The sequence below is a fragment of the Rhipicephalus sanguineus genome, chromosome 9 (genome assembly GCF_013339695.2).
Source record: "Rhipicephalus sanguineus isolate Rsan-2018 chromosome 9, BIME_Rsan_1.4, whole genome shotgun sequence".
Classification (NCBI taxonomy): domain Eukaryota; kingdom Metazoa; phylum Arthropoda; class Arachnida; order Ixodida; family Ixodidae; genus Rhipicephalus; species Rhipicephalus sanguineus.
Window position 1 is genome coordinate 30,447,941 of NC_051184.2, and position 24,681 is coordinate 30,472,621.

General features: G+C 47.5%; 1 protein-coding gene across 1 annotated transcript in view; it reads left to right on the forward strand.

The window, feature by feature from the left end:
• Positions 1–24,681, forward strand: part of LOC119404889 (caspase-2) — a 70,919-nt gene that overhangs the window by 21,181 nt on the left and 25,057 nt on the right. The window contains exons 6-7 of the mRNA XM_037671577.2: positions 850–973; positions 2,303–2,525. Coding sequence (XP_037527505.2) covers positions 850–973; positions 2,303–2,525 — 347 coding nt within the window. The remainder of the gene's footprint in view (positions 1–849; positions 974–2,302; positions 2,526–24,681) is intronic.

A 24,681-nucleotide genomic window follows, 5' to 3' on the forward strand; every position in this document is an offset into this window, starting at 1 on the left:
TCTGTGCCTCTCTTGTGTCATTTACCGTGTTTTCTTTTAAATGCAAATACTTCGTGTTTCTTGTTTTGTAATGCCATTTGCACTGACAGTGAGAACTGACACTAGTCAATTTCTGCTGTAATTTCTTTCTCATTGGTATATTATTACTGAAGGCATGGAGGGAATAAATATCTTTTGAGTATGTGAATGATCTTTGCAACTTCTTTCACTAGTAGCGTAACACAAATTTACTTTGAAATTGTGAGTTTGCAAAAGCACAAGGTCTTTCGAACGCAAAAGATGAAGTTGAGAAAGATCTGTGTTAACTGCCCATCCTTGTATTCCTGCCAGCTTCTCTGCCGCACTTCTAGCTAGTGTAGACACCACTGGTGGCTTTTCCTTTGTAGCCGGTGACAACTTACAAACTACAATTAGGCTATCCCTATACTAGTACTAGTCGGCTTCAACCGATGACTATGTATAGCGAGTTAATTTGCTTATTTCTCTTACCGTACAGATTGTTCGTTGCATTTCTGGTTTTAGGAATGTAACTTGGGCGTCTTGGCAAATTTTTTTATGTGATCCTGATATTGGTATTCCCCCTAAAATATTAGCATTTTAATTAAAAAAAAACATTTTTTATTTTTCAATAAGCCTAGCTTTTCTATTAGCAGAGCAAATAGATGCTTACAACAGAGAGCTAATGCCAACTGCCCAGCTTTCCTACAGAGTTGTTTCGCAGGTTCCCCGCTGTTATTTAGGTGACACCTCTATAGAATTTGGAGGTTGTCACCAGCATGAGTAACCTTTGTACAAAACTCCAAGGAGGAAAGTAAATACCTTGCCCATTGTATTACTGCAATATTCCAGGCCTGTCGTGGAGACACACTCAAGTCGGGCACCCAGGCAGTTAAAGACGCTGCAGACTCGCCTACCCGGGTATTCCGCATTCCCACTCATGCCGACGTCCTGGTAGCCTACTCCACGGTGCCAGGTATGCAATTGAGGAATTGTGTGGCATTATGCAACCCGTCATCCAAGGGTAGCATAGCAAGGGGCAGGGTGCACACATATGAGCAGATTGCCATCACTGACCTATCTCGCCTAATTACAATTGCAAACAAGGCATAGTATTGACAGACTAAAAGCCAAGACCACTGGTCGACATCCTCTCGTCTTTCTCGTCACTGTCATTTCAGCACTATAAGTTACTGCAACGAACCAACTAACCCAGTAATCTGTATGCCCGTGTATTCAGATTGCACGTTACAGAACTTCGGGTGGTCATAATCCTGGAAGCCCCCATTGTGGTGTGCCTGATAACCAAATGATGGTCTTCGCACATAAGAATCCAGAATTTAATTAATTTTTTAGGGACTAAGAACTGCTGGGGTCAAAATTAATTCCTAATCTGCCACTGCAACCTACCTCGAAATTGGGTCATTGTTTTGGCACGTAACACTACAGGAAATTATATGTATTGTGCATGCAACAAATCAGTGACTCTTTGTCATCTTGACATATCGTCATCATCATATGTAAAACTTCATCATTTGTATTATATCATAATCAATGTGTGGCAGCTCGAGCTCAACTCGAATAAAATGGTTCCTTATTAGTGGTGGAGGTGCTGGGTGCTAATATATAGTAAAATCTCATTATCAGAGACATGGTTACTTGAGACACTCTGTTATAAGAGACTTTGAAAATGGTTTGGTTGGTTTTCCTATGGTCACCATGTTAGCTACATTGCATACAAGAGACATGGTTATAATAGATACTTTACTTCTAAGGACAGCCTTTTTGGGTCCTTGGAGTGAATTCTTCACTATTTAGAACAGGCACAACTCAGACACGCTCACGCGACACTTCCTACATCGTACTATCAACTGGTATGTGCTGCAATTTGCATTCTCTTGACTTCATCCTGTTCCATTCTACACACAGCCAGATATCATTCCCTGCATGGTTTCTGCTACAAATTGCACTGAACTTTGTCTTTATGCTTTTAGAATCGCTGTCACACTCCCACGCCAACTATGCGACAGAGCGCCTTTGAGTTGGATTTCTGCCGCAGTGTGCTCAGTGTTTTTAAAATTTTTGGTTAGAAGAGACCTTGGTTACAAGAGATGTGTTTTCCAGGTCCTGTGGGTGTCTCCTGTAATCGGGTTTTGCTGTATATATATGTATGTGTGTGTGTGTGTGTGTGTGTGTGTGTGTGTGTGTGTGTGTGTGTGTGCGTGCGTGTGTGTGTGTGTGTGTTGTGTGTGTGCTTGTGTGTATGTTTTTCTTGCTGACAGTGCTTTTCCTACTTGTATTGTAGGCTTCTACTCGTGGCATGACTCAACGGAAGGCTCAATGCGAGGCTCCTGGTTCATCCAGGCCCTCTGCTCGGTGCTCCGAGAGCGGGCACACTTTGCGGACGTGCTCTCGATGCTGACAGTGGTGTGCCGCCGCGTGTCATTGGACTGCGAGTTGTACACGCCGAACGACCTTCATATGCACTGCAAGAAGCAGGTTCCCTTCATTACCTCCACACTGACCCGGTTGGTGTACTTCATGGCAAAACTAGGAGCGGCTTACTCGTAGCCACATTGTGAACAAAGTCGAGCATTATATTCGGTTTCAACCTAAGAAAAAAATGTACGCTCTGCCCACAGAACTGCGGTGCGCCTGCCCTTCTTCTGTGAAAGACACTTGTGCTAGCCGGTTTCCATTTCAACCGTAAGCACTTTTCTCGGCTGATGTAATTACTACGCATATTAAGAGTTAAAGGTTCGTCGTTACTACATAAAGCGTTACATTTGGCTGAGCAGCAATGTCAAAATCCCTGACGAAGTTTACCAGGACCTTCGTTTCCGACCTAAAACGAGCGACACAAACGTGTCTGTATGGGAAAGCCAACAATCCGAAACACTCCAGAAGCGCTTGATGTCACAAAAATGAGTAAGCGCTATTGGACGGAGCACTTATGCAAATTTTCTGTGGGAGGGGCAGTGATGGCTCTGGGCGGAGCTGATATTTTTTCTTAAGTTGTTACCGAGTGTAGCTCTACTTATAAGGTGTTCACCCTGCTCAAACCCTGCTCAAGTCTTTGATAAAGCCACTGCGGTGGTGCAGTGGTTACGGTGCTCGTCCGCTAACCCGAACGTCGTGGGTTCGATCCCGGTTATGACAGCGTAGTTTTATATAGTGTTCTTGCGTGTACTAGATATTGAAGTGTACTTAGCTAATTAGTTGGAGGAACGATATTGAGGAAAAAGAAGGCAGTGGCATATTTCCATAAGGGGAACTGCCACAGTATGTAAAACATTTTATGAAATGTAGCACAGACATAGCACAGACACAGCACAAAGCCAAACTTGCAGATCAGTTCTGCGCAATCCCTCAAGATGGTGGAAGGGTTAAGAAAGGGAAAATAGACAACCACCCGTTTGTAGCACGAAGCCACAAGGAAATCCATACGGATTTCTCAAAAAGAAAGCCTTGTAGTCGCCGAAAAATTCGTCCTGGTCCAGGGTTCGAACCCGGGAACAACACCTTTCTACGTTAGAACCAAAGGCTGGCCACATCAGCGATGTAAAAACGCATGTTCGTGAGCTTGTCGCAGTTGTCCCATTTGTTGGAAGCGTTTGCTATCTCATACTCAACAAGCCAATCCTCGACGTCGTGCTCGTCGTTGCTGCGAAATACGGGTGGGTCGCGTTGCCGGGGCACACCAGTACAGAAGACTGTCGTTGCGGCAGTCGCAAGCAGGACCAGGAGCAGTCATGGCGAAAGGTGATGGCAACGTCCGATTTCAATGTTCCCCTGGCTCCTCCACCACTTAAAGGGGGTGTTGTACTTCAAGCACATTTATACGTTGCTTCGTGGAAGGCTCTTTGTAATGCAGGTCTGGCTACTGGCGACCGTGAGCGCAAGCGACAACCACAGCCACCGATCGTCATCTTCCTCTTTGCTAACAGCGAAGCGTCTGTCATTCGCATTCATCACACTTATTCAGTTTCAGCTTAAAAATTCGGGAAAGAAACGCACAAATTAAACACAAGGGGAATTGAAGGCAGAGCTCACCTAAAACAATTACTTAGCGGTAAAAAAAGTGTGTTATTTTGCTTTATTGCTTGTTTGTGAGGGACGGCAATACTGAACATTCGTAGGACATCATTACAACACTGCTCCGTCATCGTCTAGCAGTGGCCTCCGAGATTGGCTCCGGCAACGTGATGGCACGTTGCCGGAGCCAATCTCGGAGGCCACAGTCTCGCGAACCCACGGCTCAGTGCAGGACGGCAAAGCGTGTGACAACAGGGACGAGTAGACCTCCGAAGATCCGTCGTTGTCACCGTGGCCGCGGACAGTTTCCACCAGCGCCTTATCTGACATCTCTTCGGTAGTGACGACATAGTTGTTGGCATTAAAAAAAATCGCAAAAGCTACACGTCGTCAGGGGCTGTTCTATACGCTTGCACGGTGTCAAAAACGAAGAGTGAATTCTATATGCGGCACGAACTCGAAGCATAACGACACGGAGCGAGGATTATTGTTTTTTTTAGTGCCGTCACCTGGTGTCATGTTAACGAAGTGCAGTTCAGAGACTACTGCAACAACCAAAGAGTAGCGCTGCCAATGCAAAAGCCGATATTTCTTTAAAGAAAGCCGGTTTGGTTAGCGTGGTGGCACCCGCGAGCGGCTGGATGAGGTTTGAAGGGAAGGCACGCGTGCGCATGCACCCATGTCAGCAAGAAAGCCGGCTAGAGGAGCACAGGGCTCGCCTGCCCACCTCGCGCACAGCCGCACGCACAAACGAGCGCTCGCTTTCACCTTGCAGTCGCTGGGGCTTTGAGCACACCATGTGCAACGCCGCCGCTTTGCGCTCTCGTCGGCAGGGCAACCGCAGAAGATGCATGCAGCTCCTGCTCATGCCAAAATGACATAATTCGGGAAAAATCCCTGGGATTGTTGGTAGCAAAAATTCATCATATCAAGGGTGTCTCCTGCTGGCACTTTTGTTAGGTAGAGGTCGCAAATACATGTGCTTCTATGAAGAAACGGTGGGGAATAGAAAAACTTCATAATAACGAGGAATTCTTTGTATGGAGGTTCGTTATAGGCAGGTTTATCTGTAATAAATTGCATACATTATGTAGACTTCTTAAATTGGTCTGTTGAAGATCCCTATTAAGCTACAGCTTGATGGGTACGTAAGTCGACACCATTTCAGTGTCTGATTGATTGAACATATGTAGGTGATTCTCTCAATGCACATTGCTGTTACGTTGAGGAGTGAAACCTGTATATACATAGCTTGCATTGACATCACCATGGCTGACATTTTGAGGTACCAGCTGGTTGAGATGCTGCGTGAACTTTTGCTCGAACGCGCAGAGCAAGAAACAGTGACGGCTCGCCATCAGATTAGTGCTAGTGCCCCAAGCATCTTTCGTACCCAAACCCTCGCGTTCTTTTGTGTCCCCGTTGGTGTGGCTGGCCAACAATAGAAAGTGAGGAGAGCACAAAAGAATGCGGGGACCGAATGACTGGGTGTCCTCTGCGCTGACACTCTCTAATGAGATAAAAAAGTCACGGTGGCTGCCATTTCGGGGTACCAACGCAGAGAGCCTGTCTGTGACGTATGCCATAATGTTGAATCATTAGATTCACCATTTTATTTTTTGTGCAGCGTCTTTCAGCTTGAAAAATTTGGACTGCAGCAAAAATAACGCAATACCGGAACAGTACATTTATTTCACGCAATACTGAAACCAAAGAGAGCGGCGGCGCTGCGGTCTTTAGTGATATAGTATTGGGTGTGTGGCGGGGTGAGTCACAGGTTTCGCCCTTTCCTTGCCCGTGAAAGTTTGAACTTTGTAAAGGAAGTCAAATTTTATAACGTCTTCTTGACAGGTATTGTGTGGCTGATCCAGCTTGCGCAATGGTTGGCATGAACGGTGACCTCGTGCAAGCAGTGCAAGCGCATGACAGTGAAGGTATGGCAAGATGCCATGCGCCGGCGGAGGCAGTGCGATCAAGTTCAGTTTCGTTGTGATATCCTTCTTGTGAGCGTCTATAACACTGACTACTGTGCCACTGTTTTGTTTAATGTGATAGTGCACTAAACCAGTGATTAACGGTCCTCACTTTCCTTTTCCACCCCCTTTCTATACCATACTATACATGGCTGTACTATGCTTTACCCTCTCCCATCCTTCTTTCCCTCCTCACCCTCACTTGCCTTTCCCACCCCTTGCTATGCTACACAAGACTATGCTATGATTCACTCTCTCTTCTGCTTTCCATCGTCCCCACTTTCCTTTCCCACCCCCTACTATATACTACACTATACTATACATGGCTATGCTATGCTTTACCATCTCCCTTCCTCCTCACCCTCACATCACTCCCCCTGACCTTCACTTCCCTCTCCCACCCTGCTGTATGACATACTGCCGCTAGTAAAAAACACACACACGAGAGAGACACGAACAGGACGACAAATGGGCGGCACTTCCAACTGATTTCTTTCAGGCATGAAGCATAGCGATATACAGGTTGTCCCACATAACTTGAGCCAAGACTTTGAAAATGGCAGGCACTTCAGAGGCAAATTGGACCAAACGCATCCTTCTCGCACTAGCCTATAGATACTCGGGCTATTTTTTATTTTCCACTAAACTAATTATTTAATTATTTTTAATTAATTAACTTTTTAATTATTGACTGAAAACCCAAAATATGGACACTGAGCTGTAGAGCACTTTTAGAAACCACGGACTGAATTGTTTCCTGTACGATACGTCTCATGGTGTTATTTTTTCCGCGTTGTAAAGAAGGCCCGCGAAATTTGAAAATAAGCCACGTGACGGACCGCGAGCGCACTGCTATGGTGCTGCTCTCAAGCATGCAACCGGTGAACGAGGTCGCCTGCGGCTGCCACGGGAAAGCGACAGGGTGCTTTGAAAGTGGCCGATGTTTGGCCGTCCGTCTTTCGTTGAATGACGGTGCAAATGCACGCTGCTGGCCGAGCGCTGCCGCGATGATAAAGCGGTCACGACTGCGAGGAAAAAAGAAACAGCAGTTTTATTCTGATTCATGTAGATAGGGGGAAACTTGATAGAACGATGAAATGCCTCGACGGCTGCTGCAATTCGAGATTTCTCTCGCCGGTTCTACTCGCGCGGCGTCGCGTCATGGGAGAGGAGGTCGACGGAACGAGGTCTCCGGTCGTTGTGTGGCTATCACGTGACCGTTCTATGGCTTTTACAGGCTATTCTCACGTCTTGAACCGTTAAACAATGCATATTGAATTTGAATTTGAATCGAGCCTCGACCAATCCCGTGCAGCTCATAGAACACTCCGCCTCCGTTCTGTGACAGAACGCTTACAAAATAGCAGGCTTTACCGGGCGTTTGATCTGGTTGTCTGCGGCTCTGCAGCGGCTTCGAGTGGGCAAAGAGAAGCGTCGGCGCGCCGGCGTCTTTTAATACTTTTTTTCGTCGTTCGCGCTTCTTGGGCGACCGGCTGGGGTCGTGCTATCGCGCTGCCGTTTGAAAGTAGCCGCACGCACACTTTGTTGACGCGTTCGTTTGTCGTTTGTGACAAAGCCGCTGACATGCCGTACTCGAATGAGCAACAAGCAGATATGGTTCTGGCCCATGTGCATCACGTGGAAACAGAAGGCAGGCAGTGAAGCTGTTTCAACGCTGGCATCCAGGTACGCGGCCGAGCTCAATGACCATTGTGCGTACTTATGAAACGCTGAAAGTGACTGGGACATTTACCACGAAACGGCACAAGTTTTCAGTTTTGGGCGAGGAAGGAAGTGGAGAGGAATATCCTGTCCAAGTTTTCTGCAGACCTCCAGGCAAGTGTCCGTAGTGTGGGTGCTGAAGCTGGTGTCTCGAAATCTTTGGTGTGGAGAATACTAAAGAAGAGACAACTTCATCCCTACCACGTGCAGCTGCACCAAGCATTGGAGCCTCGCGACTTCCAGAATCGCAAAGACTTTGCAAACTGGATCCTAATCAAGACCGAAGAAGACCCAGGCTTTGTGAACAAGGTACTTTGGATTGACGAAGCTAACTTCTCGCGCAATGCTCAAGTGAACCTCCACAACGCTCACTATTGGAGTGACAAGAACCCTTACTGGTCTTCTTGGCAGGCGCGTCAGCAATATCAGTGGTCATTCAATGTGTGGTGTGGCATTTACGGTGGTACTCTAATCGGACTTGTCTTCTTCGACAGCACACTTACACGCGAACGATATGTCAAGGATATCTTGGATGGACCACTTCAAAATTTTCTGTGCGAAGTTCCACTGGCTAGGAGTAATGATATCTGGTATCAGCATGATGGAGCTCCTGCGCACGGAAGCAGCAAAGCGTGCAATTGGCTGGATAAAGTTTTCCCACAGCAGTGGATAGGGCGGCACGGGCCCATTGCTTGGCCAGCAAGGTCTCCAGATTTAAACCCCCTTGACTTTTTTCTTTGGGGGTACGTCAAGAGTCAGGTATACCAGGCACCAACCACAACATCAGGTAATCTGAAAGAAAAAATAAGACAAGTTTGCAACTCCATTCCCAAAACCATGGTCAAGAACGTCACGGAAAATCTGATGAAGAGATGCCAGAGTTGTATTGCAGCAGATGGCGACCTCTTTGAACATGTTCTGTAATCGCGGCCTAATTTTACGAGCACCGATCACTGAAAACAAAAAAAAGTCTCCTCATGCCGTTCGCCTACCACCGCCACCCATGACTAGCTTCACGTCGTCGCCTCCTTTTACGCATCTCAAGTTCAAAACAGACAATAAACTATTTTCTTGTTTTATTTATGCGTCTCGGACGCTTATCTCGGCAGCGCTCGGCCAGCAGCGTGCATTTGCACCGTCATTCAACGAAAGACGGACTCCCAAAGATCGGCCACTTTCAAAGCACCCTGTCGCTTCCCCGTGGCAGCCGCAGGCGACCTCGTTCACCGGTTGCACGCTTGAGAGCAGCACCATAGCAGTGCGCTCGCGGTCCGTCACGTGGCCTCTTTTCAAATTTCGCGGGCCTTCTTTACAATGCGGAAAAAATAACACCGTGAGACGTATCGGGCAGGAAACAATTCAGTCCGTGGTTTCTAAAAGTGCTCTACAGCTCGGTGTCCATATTTTAGGTTTTCAGCCAATAATTAAAAAGTTAATTAATTAAGAATAACTAACTAGTTAGTTTAGTGGAATATAAAAAATAGCCTGAGTATCTATAGGCTAGTGCGAGAAGGATGCGTTTGGTCCAATTTGCCTCTGAAGTTCCTTTCATTTTCAAAGTCTTGGCTCAAGTTATGTGGGACAACCTGTATACATGTGACACACACATGCGCAGAATAGCCAACACTGCCTAACCTACCCACCTCTCAAACAATCTAATCTCAGAAGACCGCAGCTGTATGGGCGTGTCACTTATAGATTCATCACCTAACTTAGTGATTAAAAGGCTTCTAGTAACTCACGGGCTGTCTGATATTTGCTTTTACCCAGGATCGTCACCCCGTGAAATCGTGGTTCGCATTTGCAGACCTTGCAGTGCGCAGGAAGATGCGCAAGTTCATTTTCTTTCCTTAGATTTTATTAGCGGCAGTATGTCATACAGCAAGCAATACCAACTAGGCCAAGAAGAAGTTCTCCTTTCCCACCCTCTTGCTATAAATACTGCACATTGCTATGCTTTGCCACCTTCCCTCCTCCTTTCCCTTTTCATCCTCACACCACTCCTCCTCACCACTTTTTTCAATCCCCCTTGCTATACTACACTATTCAAGGCTATTTTATGCTACTCTCTCATCTCCTCCTTTCCCTCTTCACACCACTCCTCAAACCTCACTTCCCTTTCCCACCCCCTTGTTATACCATAATATTCATGGCTATGCTATGCACTCTAGGCTAGGCTATACTAGACTTTCCCTCTCTTAACGTGGCGAGGAGGCTAAGCACGGCTAGGCAAGCTTTTTCTAGCAACGCCAGCTGAACTCTGCAACACTTTTCCAAGTAAGCGTCTTATGGCCTAATTAAAAGAGCTTATTACCTTACTAATCAACTGCCGCAAAAATTTTTAGAATCTGTCAAGTACAAGTGAAGTTGCAGGGATTTGTCGCACGTTACAAGCGCTTTCTCTCTCCTTTCGTACTTGCGAGCACGCTGAAAGCTACGCAGGGAGGAGGGATGACAAGGGGGCAAAGATGCATACCCTTCGTCAGCGCGCGTCACGACCTTGAGCACTTCTCTCTTTTTTCTTCGAACGCACCGCTTACTTTCAGTGTGATTGTGCGCGCAGGTGCGAGGCGACAGCCTGCGGCGGCCACAGTAACTCTGCAGCCCACGATGCTCAAATCAGCCAGTGACCGTGAACTTTGGGTTTATGGCGAGGTCATTTGTGTTTGTGGAAACATTTGTCGAGAGAAGAGGGAACGATTTCTAGCTGACTCAGAATCATTTGTGAATTGCGGGCCACATGCTGCGCTTTAATGTTGGCTCACATGTTTTCAGGAGCCTCAACTACCGATCAGCAGCGTTCTCTGACCATGCTGTAAAAGTGTTGCAGGGCCCCTAAGGAAGGAAGGAAAACGGGAGAGAGGAAAGACAGGGATGTTAACCAGTTTGGCATAACCGGTATGCTACCCTGTACAGGGGGAAGGGATGGGGGAGATCGAAAGAAGAATAAAGAAAGAGAGAAAGAGAGGGGAACACACACGCACACACATAACGTCACAGCGCAGAGCGGCAGTCTTGTGCGGTATGCGGCATCATTAAAAAGTCTACAGCCGCTCGTGTAAGTCTGTTGTCCTTAGGAATTTGAGCAATGCCTTGGTTGCTTGAACTCTCGATGACTTATCAGGATGACATTGGAGAATCGTGTCTAGTGTCAACGGTCTGTTGTGGAGATGAGCGAGAGCGAATACCAGGGATCGTCTCTGCGCAGCGTAGCGAGGACAGTCGCAGAAGATATGTTGCAAGGTCTCCTCGGTGCCGCAGGCGTCGCAAAGAGCGTTGTCGGCCATCCCTATTCGAAACGAATATGACTTCGTGAAAGCCACTCTTAGCCATAAGCGGCATAGCAGAGTGGCCTCTCTTCGGCGGAGTCCAGATGGTATTTTAAGTCGCCGCAACTCGTTAAGGTGGTGTTGCCGATAGTTTTGGCTTCTTGACGTATTCAGTGTTGAGTGCGAAATATTCTTTGCGATCCTTTGAAGCATGGCAGCAGAATCAGACCTTGAAAGCGGTATAGCCTCTTCCTTGTCTCCTTGCAAAGCTGACCGAGCAGCATTATCGGCATGTTCGTTGCCAAGCACGCCGCAGTGACTTGGCAACCATTGAAATGTCACTTGGTGTCCCTTCTCGAATGACGTATGAATGAGGTGTCTTATCTCGAATACCAGTTGTTCATATGGTCCACGCCGCAGGGCTGACAAGAGAGATTGTAGGGCTGCTTTGGAGTCACTAAAAATTGACCTCGCTGCGGTTGTTCGCGATTGATAACACAAAGTGCAGCGCGAAGAGCTGTCAGTTCAGCAGCCGTTGATGTTGTTGGGTGGTCGGTCTTAAAGCTAACAGTTACACCTTTCTCTGGGACAACTACTGCCCCGGACGAATCACGGATGGTCGTTGAGCCGTCGGTGTAAACATGTATGTGGTCGGTGTATTTCTCGTGCAGTAGAAGCAGAGATAGCTGTTTCAGGACAGGCGATGACAAATCAGATTTTTTCTTGATTCCTGGTACACTGAGATGCACTGCAGGATGAATTAAACACCAAGGTGGAATCGATGGTTTGGATGCAGGGGCTGAAGCCTGACGGTAGGTTGGCCCCTAAGGGGTATGGTAGGGTAAACAGGCTGTCTTGGTTTCAGCTTTAGATCTTGGGAACTGTTCCATACTTGGTTGGTTGGTAACAACTTTATTGATGGTCCGGCAGAGCTTTCGCCGACTGGGCTTTAGGTCTCCCACGAGGGGACGTCGAGGCCTTGCCTCACCGCCGCCTCGCGGGCCTGCTGGACAGCCCAAAGTTGGTCGCCGAGGCTGGGGCTGCGCAAGGCAGCGGCCCACCGCGGCGGAAGGGTTCCGGAGTTAGCACCTTCCGGATTTTTGTCACAGTCCCAGAGCATGTGATTTAATGTGGCGACCTCAGTGTGGCAGACCTTGCATATATTTGTCGGGTATGTACTCGGGTAGAGCCTGTTACACTGTGCGGGGTTGGGGTACGTGTACGTCTGCAGTTGTCTGAGGGCCGCCGCCTGCGTCCTGTTCAGCTTGTCGCTGGGCGGAGGAAAGGTTCGGCGGGCCAGGCAGAAGGCCTTGGTAATTTCATTATAGCTGGTCAAGCGGTCTTTGGTGTTGCCCCATAGACGACGGTCGCCGGTGCGGTTTGTGAGCTCGCGCGCCTTGGCGTGTGCCGTCTCGTTTAGGTTGCGTTGAGTCTCTGATACCTCTCCCATGTGAGCCGGAAACCAGATGAGCCTGGTTTGACAATCTACCGCTTGATGGACTTGGCTATTGCGTAGGATTCGGGCCGCTCGTCGCGAGATCCATCCTTTGGCGAAGTTTCTGATTGCTTGTCTCGAGTTGCAGATGACCGTCGTGCACGTCGTATCCGTGAGTGCGAGCGCCACCGCCACTTCCTCCGCTTCTTGTGCGTGCTCGCACGGTATACTTGCCGATATTCTCGTTTGGCCTTTCCAATCGACGACCGCGACCGCGAATCGTGAGCGTTCTGCGTATTCAGCGGCGTCAACAAACCGCGCCCCCATTTCGTCTCCGTAAGTGTGGAGAACTCTGGCCCTGGCCACTCTTCTGCCTTGGTTGTGCTCCGGGTGAATGTTCCGTGGAATTGGGTCAACCCTTAGCGTTTGCCTGATCGTGTCTGGAACGGCGGCTTTCTGGCCTTGTTGTGTGTGGTAACGAATGCCGAGACTTTCCATGATCTGGCGTCCCGCTCTCGTGCTCGATAGTCTTTCTAGTTGTGAAGTGCGCTGCACCTCGGCGATTTCGCTGAGCGTGTTGTGAAGCCCAAGTGAAATTTTTCATATTCAATGAGAAAGCTTTTGGCCTTCGCTTTATGTAATTTTGACCCTGTAGCCTTTCTTCCTTTTTAGTATTCGAGTACTAAATTTTAGACTAGTGTGTAAATTTATATGTACCTTTTCTCAGGAACAACAAATGGCATGACCGTAAACTTTGGTATGTTTATCCCACATGGTAGTAGCATTAGTCCCCAGCTATAAGAAGTAGTTCCTACATTTATCTCACGAGAAAGAATGTATTGTCCTCGTTTATCACATACCGTAAGAGAGACTTTTCATTTAACCTTTTATTCTCTATTATAACTCATGTTGTTGCTTGGAGTTTTAGGTTCCGACTGTTTGGAAGGGATTCAAATATAATCTTAGAAAATTTCAGCACAATCGGTCGGATAGCTTTCCAGAAAAGGTACATCAGGTTTGGAAAGTTTTCAGAAAACGGATCGTGAGAACAATGCGCTTTTATGTTTACAAGCATGGAGGAAGGAATACTAAGGAGAGGCCCTGACGTCACATTCGTGAAGCCCCCACATCGCAAACACCCGTATCGCCTCCTAGTGAAGGCGCAGCGAAACATTTTGTGATTTCCGTTGCGACGTTTGCAAGCGCATGCGCGCATCGCGAAACTTTGCAGCCTTTTTTTGTTTGTTTGTTTTTCGCCGTGCAAGCGGTGTAGTCGATTCACGCATGCTGCTCTTTGTGTGTGTTCTTTAGGAAAGCTACGCAATGCCCAGCTGTTGTGTATACCCTGTGCAAATCCGGTACCCGGTGCGTGCGAAGCTCTCGGATGTGCGCTCTGTTGCTTGTTACTCATTCTGTCAACTCAAAACTCATGTGAACTTTTGTTTTTGGCATCTGACGCGCCGTACATAACATGCGCTGAAGGCATCGTACGTTTTAGAGGCTGTGTCGTTCAACGAAAGGGCAATAAACTTTTGTTGTTATTATCAGACTACGTGATGTATGTATTGTGCGGTGTGTGCCCGCTGCGTGCTTGTGTTGTGTGCGCACTGGAGTTACAAACTTTACGTGCACGATCGCCTATACAACACAGCGGGGTCCTCTTTTCGACGTGAAGTTACGTCAACTATAGGTTGGCGTTGCGCCGAATAGCCACTGCGCTCATTCCATATACACGAGCAAAGAACCGCTAATCGGGCAATAGATCGGGAAATCGGGCTACGAGAAAGGAAAAGAAAGATCTAACGCCCAGCGGGACGCATAAGTCACTGCTAGGTGAGTTCGCATACGGTGATGTAGGGGCTGAATGTTTTTGATTACGGCACATACCGGTACTTTCTGTACTGCTGCACAAAAACGCTCCACGAAGAATTTCAGCATGCAGTGCTCGGGCCTGTCACGCACGAACAGCCTGGTAAACGTCTGCTTGCAACGTTTTACTACGTGCGAACCGCACAATACGCGCTAAGTTTATGCCGGGACTACAAATCTGAGCAGAAGCGAACCACCGTGGAGAGCACGCCGCGGGGCGTCGACTGTTTTGTTTGCCCCATACCGGTTTGTTTGCCCCGTAAATCTGACGTCACTTGCGCCACACTTTTCGCAATGCATTGGGATACGATAGGGCCTCTCCTCAGTTTTTCCTTCCTCCATGTTTACAAGCATACACGGAAAGTGGTCAAGACATCAAACAATGACTACACTACAAAAGCATCTTTGCTGGGAAAATTTTCAATCAGATGTTGTAGAAATGGTAGGAAATAAATATATCTAACCGATCTAGCCATATTCATTGTTTAAAAAATACATATACGTGAATGATGGAAAAGAACATGTCAACAAACCGTCACATCCGTCAAGAGATGAGGTTTTCGGTGCCATTTTTAAATGGCTTTGAGTACTGCTGTGCGCTTGCCAATGCACGGTCTCACTCCTCAGAATATGTATTATTTATTTTTTAGCAATGAAATAGAAAATTGCCTTTCTAATCGATCTACCCTGTATACCCCTTTAAACAGCATCGCTGTTAAAATTATACTTGGCAATGCCAGCTTCAGGTTGCCGCGCCTGTTTGTAGCAACATGAATTTCGACAGCGTTTACAGACCCTATTAACGTTTTTAATGGATAAAACTGAACCAGAGAATTGTAAGGAAGCCCAAGACTTCTCAAGTTGGAAAGCTTGCACAGTGATTTTTCTTTAGTTAATATTGTAAGAAACTGTGGTTGTGCCATTCCCAGAAACTGCAGAACACAGTCAGCGTCCCCGTGTCCTGTGCCACCCACACCGCCGGAGGCAGAAGAGTACAACATGCCGCACCGCAGACGTGGCAAGTGCGTCATCTTCAATTACCTGGTGAGTGCAGAGTTGGGTAACCTCCCTCTGTGCAACAGACTCGCACGGCATCATTCCACTGGCCATAAAAGGTTGTAGCCTCAATTCCTGGCTGGTGCAGCTGTCTTTTTGAAAAGAGCAGAGTTCCAAAAAACTAAAAAGAGAAAACACGTTCATAACAGTCGACCACATAAGTGTCGGAATTGCTGGATCTGTGAGTTCAATTTCTAAGCATTTCATTGACCTTAGTAACACATGTTCCGCACATATACCGGTACCGTATTTATTCAAATGCACACTTTTTTTAATGTGGTCAGTGAAAAGGTTGCTCAGGTATGTACAGTATTAAAACTGATCAGTATAATAAAAATTTGGGTGAGTTGGTGTTGGTTCATAATGAAACGGGGGTGCGAATAGTCCTGTGTCAATCATGTTCACTCGTTTCATTATTAAAATTGATGGCTGGGCGAGTTGGTATGAATTCATGTTTAAACATGTTTGTAGCACGCACAAAAGACTGACTCACAGAAAGAAGGTACAAACGAGCACTTCTTTCTGTGAGTCCCTGTCTTTTGTGCTCGCTACAAAAATTTTTAAACATGAACGTATAGTATTGCTCTATTGAGGAAAACCAGTTTTGTCATATTACTCAGTTGCCCTTTCGCAATACCATAAGCACCACTCTTGCCGATGATACACTTGGCCAAATGTGAAAGCGTGCAGAAAATACTCGCGGCGACGGCGCCTTGCAGTTCCCACATCAACTTGTCGTGACATTGTAAGTTTTGACAATGTCTAGTAAGGCCTACATAACTACTTATCAGTACAACTTAATTACATTGTGTGTTTAGCGAGCCAGAGACATAACATGATAAGTTTCAGGAAATTCTATTTGTAGCGAAGCCTTGGAGATGAGTAATGGGTTGTGCTCTCTATAGCCTTCTAGTGGGTCGTCCTCTTTGGCTCTTCCCGCTCTCGCTGTGAGTCTGTTTTTTGCCTTGACTGTCGCCATTGCGCATCGTCGCCGACTGCCATCAAATAACACCTCAACAAGTTAATTATCGGATGATTAGGAGGACACTCGCCGTCTCTGTGCATTTGGTATGTTGTAAAGAGCTGGCTTGCACTTACTTGATCCTATTTAAGGGGGAACGTGGCAATGAAAACTATCTTGGTTATTATGGAGATAAAGTGATGAAATTTGGCATGCAGATGTTATATGTCGTGCTGATATCATAACTGAAATCGGTTTTGAGGTATCTGTTGTAGTCTTTGAGTTACAACACTTGATAGACTCACACTATCATCCCAAAATTAATTAATGAATTAGACATAAGTTCGTCAAGATTTTTGCATATGAATATTTACAAGGGCCCATTGTGTGCAGTAAAGCTATTGGTTTATTTTTTAATACTCAAATAAGCACACAAAAATTAAAAAAAAAATTTCTTGTACTCAATGTCTTACTAACAACTTTTACAAAAAGGCAGTTATAAAAATCTGTGCGGTGTGCAGACAAATATGGACAGCTTTACGGTACTCACCAATGCCTCAGGATCTAAGCGCAGAAAACGGAATGGTTATATCTTTATTTGTTGTGAAATGGCACAGGGATGACTGACAGCAACTGTTAAAAAAATGAAAGCTGTGAAAATGGAGCTCAAAGAAAATGGAGCTAAAAGCTAAGAAAATGGAACTTAGAAGGAAGCTGGTTTTATTTTTCATTGGAGAAATGCAGCTTTGTGGCTATCTTGAACTCTATCTGTCCTCTTTATGATGATGCCAATATGGTGGCACTGTGTCAAGGGAAAACTGCAGATTTGCATTTTCTAAAGCCCAATTTTCTCATTGTTTTTGATGACAACACACTAGTAAAATGCTTTTTTTTCAACTTCTACTGCTTATTTTGGTCTAATATTTCACCATGACGTCATGGTCTCAGGATTGCAGAAAAAAAAAATTAATTAAAAAATTGAACATTTTGACCAAATTTACCATTCCCATTGCCAAGTCCCCCCTTAACTTTTTCTTAGTATGGATGAAAGATGTTATATTCTAAAAAGGCCAGAGGCCAAACTTGGGAAGCTTCAGGTGCGGTAGAATCTCGTTCAAAATAGCCTCAACATAACGGGGAAATGTCCTCTGAATAATAGCGATTATGTTTTTGAGACAGATAAGCTTAAAGGGACCGACAACCGCTCAGAACACAAACTGAGATAACCCCACTAATAGAAGGATTGTCTATTGTATTGTCTAAAACGAACCCTGTTTTTCACATTAAATGCGAATTTATATTTTTATTTCTTCACTCAAAATTACTTTTGGCGCCTCTGGCGGCACAAAAGTGAACGTACACATGTACCTATCACGTGTCCTTTTACTGGTGTACGCTATTAATTGTCTCTACATTAGCGTTAATGTACAGCACACATTTTATTATAATCTTTTCTAACGTAAAACATGCAGATATGCATTCATTTGCACTGAGCAGAACAGTGGTGCTGCCTTCGCTTGACGTATGACCCGATGCTCATGATTGGATTGGATTGGATAAACTTTTATTTGGTCCTCCAAAACACAGATCAATGTGTCGCGGGCCGCTCCCACGTGGGGACCGAGAGGCCGAGCCCCTCAGCCGCCTCGCGGGCTTGGTGGACAGCCCAGAGTTGTTCTGCCAAGGACGGGCTGCGGATTGCCGCCTCCCATCTGGCAGAGGTGATGTTAGGTAAATGAGCGAATTTGGTACACTGCCAGAGCATGTGGTCTAGGGTAGCTATTTTCCCCACAATATGGGCAGAGATTACTTGGGTATAGTTCAGGGTAAATAATGTTTAACATTTTCAAGGTGGGGTACGTCTTAGTTTGCAATAGCCTTAATGTAAGTGCTTGGGGCCTAGTGAGATTTTTGTGAGGTAGAGGGAAAATCCTCCGGGATAGATATGAGCGGCAGCATGAACGTTGTTAGCTGAGGGCCTAATGGCACTTCCCAATGTGTTGGAAAAGTACGAATAGTTGCTCACGGCCTTTGAGATTACCTCCGGTGACGCGTTGCCGGATCTAATCGTGTAGGCCACGAGTGCCTAGCTCACGAGGCAGAAAGAGATCTCACGTGACGACAGATGTTCGGAAAACTTTTCTACCTGCTTTTTAGATTCCAGAATGGTCGAAAATGTCAATATGAAGGTGGTTAATCACAGTTTCACCCACTCTTGTGAAAGCAGAACCTTGAGCATAATGTGAGGAGGGCCATCAATATCGCTATCGCTTCACAGTGTTGCTGGAGGAAGTGTACGTACAGTTCAGGGGCTATTCAGATCGAAAATACTGCTAATAAAATAACCACGCACTTTTGGGATTAACCGCTGCAGCTACAAACACTACGAAGGGTGAGCTTTCTATTGCGCCGTAAAAAACTGGGTTGAGAAAAATCGGTTGTTGGTCCTTTTAAGTGAAGCCCCGGCATCTTTCGTTTGCACTCTCAACATTGCTAAATATGTTTAGCGTAAAGAAGTCACGATGTTAGTTAGTTTGCTCGTTGGTATGGGTTGTGGTTGGCGGCTGTTGGATTGCTTTTTGCCAGTTAACCAAAGGGGCACAAGAGCACGAAGTTGTGGGCGGCTAGATAGGTAGATAGGGGCTCAAAGTTCCTTTGGTTCACCAAGAAATGCTTTGTATTTAAAAGAACAACACATTTGCCTGCCGCAGTTGAGGTACGTAAGCACAAGTACTCGAAGCACGCGCGTCATTTGTGCAGCATCGTCTGCTCCGCCGGACTTAGCCAAGATGGCTCCAGTAGTTGCAGTGGCGCCTACTAGATGGCACTTTGAATTTCACATAAGGTCTGTCGGTGACTGAATAACATCAAGTTGTACATGAAGAGTCATTGTAACTGTTCATTTGAGGTGGTTTCCTGGATTGAAGACCATGTGTTGTGAGAACATATTGCTACAGTATGAGCCGGGTCAGGGTATGAGCCAGGAGAGAAGAGGAAGAAGAGGTTCAGCTGGTTCTACCTATGGACGCCATCACCACCTATCATTGCCTGACTTCATCTGTAAATAAACACAGTTAACTTCAATCGAACCGTAACAGTTTTGTGGTGGAGGTGCGGGGTATCGAATCAAGCAACACGGTTCTGCAACCGCCTGATCTACGCCGAAGCCGCCGCATTGCTGGACTGCCCCCGTTACCACTGGAGGTTGACATGTCTCGTGGTGAAGACGGAACCTGGAACTACTCAGCTGCAGCCACAGCACCAGTTCCAGCAGTACCTTTGCTACCTGCTTCGGTCGCAGCTGGCCCTTGGCAGCGTCAGCATCTGATAGAGCCTCGTACCTTCGGAGGCAAATCTGGTGAGGACGTGGACGAGTGGCTCACACACTACAAACGGGTGAGCAGTTACTACCGTTGGGACGCGGCAACTCAGCTGACTAACGTGGTGTTTTTCTTGGCGGACACGGCACTGACATGGTATGAGACCACGAGGACATCCTCACGACGTGGGATCGCTTCGTGTTGGAAGTAAAAGAGTGTTTTGGGGACTCCGTGGCAAAGAGGAAGCAAGCCGAACAAACGCTGCTGCAAAGAGCCCAGGTACCAGGCGAAACATGCACGATGTACATTGAAGCTATATTGAAGCTGTGCAAGACCATCAACCCTTGCATGTCTGAAGAGGACAAAGTCGGCCACCTGCTAAAAGGAATCGCAGAGGACGTTTATCAATTCCTCATCGGCAAAGATAGCATTGCTACAGTAGCCGACGTCATACGGCACTGTCGTACATTTGAGACACTGAAGATGCGGCGTATCGTTCCGAAATTTGGCCGACTACGAATGTGACCACAGTAGCGAGTGTTGACGACTACACACCTTTTGATCTTGCGTCTACAATACGCGAGATCGTACGTGAAGAACTTTGTCGCACGCTCGCGAGGCGACGCCTTGTGAAGCTGCACCTATGTCGGTTCCCGCTCCACATCAAGTTTCCATTGCTGCAGCGGGCGTCGAGGAGCACAACTACGGTTCTGGCGCACCACCGAGGCCGCAGCGCAATCACTACCAAGACTCAAGGTACGAGCGCCGCTTCAGTTACCCTCGTCAGCCCGCCGCCAGCTATCAGGGCTCAAACGATATACACTTGTGCCACCGCGTCGGGGCGATGCTTTCCAGCAGTATATGCATATCGCCCACCTCCTGTGTGCTATAGTTGTGGTGCTCCCGGACACATAGCTCGATTCTGTCGTCGGCGGAGTGAGGCGACATCGCGATACGAGCCACCGTCAGCATTTCCTTGTGGCGGCAACGCTTACAACGATCCCTGGTCCGCCTATCCCAGGAGCACCCCGCGACAGGAGAACCGGCGTGGTAGCTCTCCCGCTTCTGATCGTAGCTTGACACCTCCATCTGCCCGACCGCGTCGCTCGCCTTCACCTCGACGGCGGCTGTCGTCACCGCCACCGCAGGGAAACTAGCCGGCGCGACCAATGGAGGTGAGGTCGCACAAAAGGACTCGACTCATATGCCTCCACCAGTTACCATGTTTAAGAACAGGATACATGTTTCAATAGATGGACTAAGTGCAGCAGCTTTAGTGGACACCGGTGCGACGATTTCAGTCATGAGTGTTTCGTTCAAAGATCGCATTGGTCGCAAAGTTATGTTTCCCTGTCAGGATTCTACTAGATTTCGTGGCGTCGGCGGTGATGTATTCAACCTGTAGGAGTCTGCACCGTTAACGTGCTGTTAGCAGAACGGTGTTTCCAACTGAGTTTTTGGTTCTGCAGCGGTGTACGCACGATGTTATTCTCGGCATTGACTTCCTCCAAGAGTGTGGTGCTTTCGTCGACTGTGGTACCGGTGAGCTTTCTGTTAGTGGTGACATTGTTCCTGATCTCTTTTGACGAGCCGACGCCTGCGGAGACACACTGATTGTTTCCGAAGAGCTCACAGTACCACCATGGTCCATGAGGTCAATTGCCGTATCTTCTTCAGTTGCGGCCGTGACATCCTTTGATGCCGTCGTTCACCCTCTCACATGGCTACATGTGCAAAGAAAGACATAATAGTACCTCGTTGCGTGGTATCGATTGATAACGGAACAACGTTTCTGTGGGTGTTTAACTGTTCGCCAGTGCCGGTTATTCTTCCTCGAGGAATGAAGCTCGCACTGCTCGATGATGCCACGGAGAGTTCTATTGCTGCCATCGAAGACGACGAAAAAAATGACAAACACTCAACGATTTCCAAACGCAGTTGCTCCTACGAGACGCACATTTTGAGCATGGTCAGCAAGACGCTACGGTCATATGAGCAACAAACGCTGGTTCAGCTATTAGAACGACATGCGTCCATGTTTGACTTTGGCGAAAAGGAGGAGCGACTGTCCTTACCGTGTTCTCGAGCCCGACACAGGATTGATACAGGCTCTGCTCATCCGGTTCGACAAAAACCCTACCGGGTATCGGCATCAGAACGGAAAGTCATTGCTGACCAAGTTCAGGATATGCTGCACAAAGGCGTTATTGAAGAGTCGTGCAGCCCGTGGGCAGCGCCTGTCATTTTGGTTAAGAAGAAGGACGGCTCTTGGAGGTTCTGCGTCGATTATAGACGATTGAACGCCCTGACTAAAAAGGATGTGTATCCGCTGCCTCGGATCGACGACGTCATTGACTGCCTGCACTCAGCTTCTTACTTTTCATCACTTGACCTAAGATCAGGGTATTGGCAGATCCCTATGCACCCTGCTGACAAGGAAAAGACCGCATTTGTGACGCCTGATGGACTGTATCAATTTAATGTTATGCCGTTTGGGCTTTGCAATGCTCCCGCAACTTTTGAAAGATTTATGGATTCAATTCTTCGCGGTCTTAAATGGGAAGTCTGTTTGTGCTATCTGGACGACATGGTTATTTTTGGACGCACATTCGACGAGCATAACGCCCGCTTAAACCTCGTTCTGGACTGTGTCGAAAAGGCTGGCTTGGTTTTGAACTCAAAGAAGTGCCGCTTTGGTGAACGACAGGCATTGGTCCTCGGCCACCTGGTCGACAAAGATGGTGTCAGCCCGACCCTCGAAAATTGAAGCAGTCAGCACCTTTAAGCCACCAAGTCTGTAAAGGAACTCTGCAGCTTCCTAGGGCTATGTTCTTACTTTCGGCGCTTTGTGCCGAAATTTGCAGACATCATGTATCCATTGAACAGCCTCTTGCGAAAAGACAGCACATTCGAATGGACATCTGAATGTGATGCTGCATTCTCTCAACTAAATTTCGGCTGACGTCAGAACCTCTCCTTCGTCACTTCGATCCATCTGAGTCTACGGAAGTGCACTGTGACGCAAGCGTATTGGCATCGGAGGCGTGCTCGTTCAGCGTCATAATGATGAAGAGCATGTGGTCGCCTATACGAGTCGTTCTCTGAGCAAGGCAGAAATGAATTATGCTGTAACAGAGCAAGAATGCTTGGCAGCTTTATTTTTCTGTTCAGAAGTTTCGTTGTTACCTGTATGGGCGTCCGTTCACGATTGTAACTGACCATCATTCCATGTGTTGGCTCGTTAACCTCCGGACCCTTCTGGACGCCTTGCACGCTGGGCTTTGCGGCTCCAGGAATTTGACTTTATGTTTCATACAAAAGTGGCAGGCGTCATTCCGATGCGGATTGCCTTCTCGTCTTCCTTTGTCAACAACGGAAGATAATGCCGACACCTCCGACATCTGCTTTGCGGCTCTCTCACACGTTTCCTGACATCACCATCTTCCAGCGGGAACAGCCCATGATTATGTTTTGGATCCATTGTTCGCCGACGCTCGCAGTCCTAAGGGCAGTGGTCGTTTTGCCTTCGAGATGGACTGTTTATACGATAATTACTCGGTCTGGTGCGCGTTATTATGGTTTGTCCCGACAGTCTGACGCGACTTCTCCGTGTATGCATGATGATCCGACGTCAGGCCATCTTGGATTCATTCGCACTTTACAACCGAATGCAGGAGCGGTTTTACTGGCCTAAATGCGAACATGTACGAAACAATACGTCTCGAGCTGCGACAAGTGCCAGCGCCACACGCGACCCACCCGCGCTCCACACAAGACGGACTTCTTCATCCTGTAGCGCCGCCCACTACCCTTTCGAGCAAGTTGGTATCGACCTGCTAGGACCGTTTCCGCAATCTTCGAACAACAACCGCTGGGTCATAGTGTGTGTCGATCACCTCACCCGATATGGGAAACCGCTGCGATACCATCCTCTACAGCCGCGTCCGTAGCTTCCTTCTTGTTGCGCTCCGTTGTTCTTCGCCATGGACCGCCTCGTGTAATTATTAGTGACCGTGGTCGCCAATTCGTCGCCGACACTGTGGAAGAATTGCTTCGCCTTTGCACTTCGCAGTTCCGCCACTCATCGCCATCCATCCCCAGACGAACGGGGCTTGTCGAACGTACAAACCGCACCCTAACTAATATGCTGGCTATGTACGTATCATCGAAACACAGAACTGGGATGATGTCTTGCCATTTATAACCTATGCTTATAATACAGCGAAGCACGAAACCACAGACTTCACTCCTTTCTACCTGCTCTACGCTCGATCTCCGCGCAGTTGCCTCGACACAATACTCCCATTTGAGCTTCATACGGACGACTCAGTTGCCCAGACATTGTGCCGTGCTGAAGAAGCCCGCAAATTGCTCGCCTGCGCACACTGGCATCGCAAGACCGATCCAAGCAGCGGTATGATCGACGCCGCGACGATGTTTCATTCGAAAGGGTGACTTTGTGTGGTTGTGGACCCCCAACGCAAACGTGGTTTATGCCAGAAGTTTTATCCCAGTGCTGGCCCATTCGTCGTAGTAGATCGCTTGAGTGACTTGACCTACGTGGTGGCGCGTCTGACGTCAGCTGGTCGTCGGTCTAGTCGGACCCAGTTGGCGCATGTGCTCGCCTCAAGAAGTTCCATCCCGCACTTCGCCAGTGATTCTGACTCGCCCAGCGGGCTTCGTCTGTGAACCGGGGAGTGCTACGGTATGAGCCGGGTCAGGGTATGAGCCACGAGAGAAAGGAGAGGAGGTTCAGCTGCTTCTACTTATGGACGCCATCACCACCTATCATTGCCTGACTTCATCTGTAAATAAACACAGTTAACCTCAATCGAACCGTAACAATATATGCAATTGCTGCGGTCGGAGTAACTGTGAGCGGAGTGCATCCGATATTTGAATCAGGGATCTTAAAGCACCAAAAACGACGTCTGAGTAGATGCACGCTGTAGTGATTGACTCCTGATTCTATTATACACCCCTGGCGTTTCATCACATGCAACATCGTCACGGCATCAGTTCCTCACGAGTTCGTTTTTCTTGT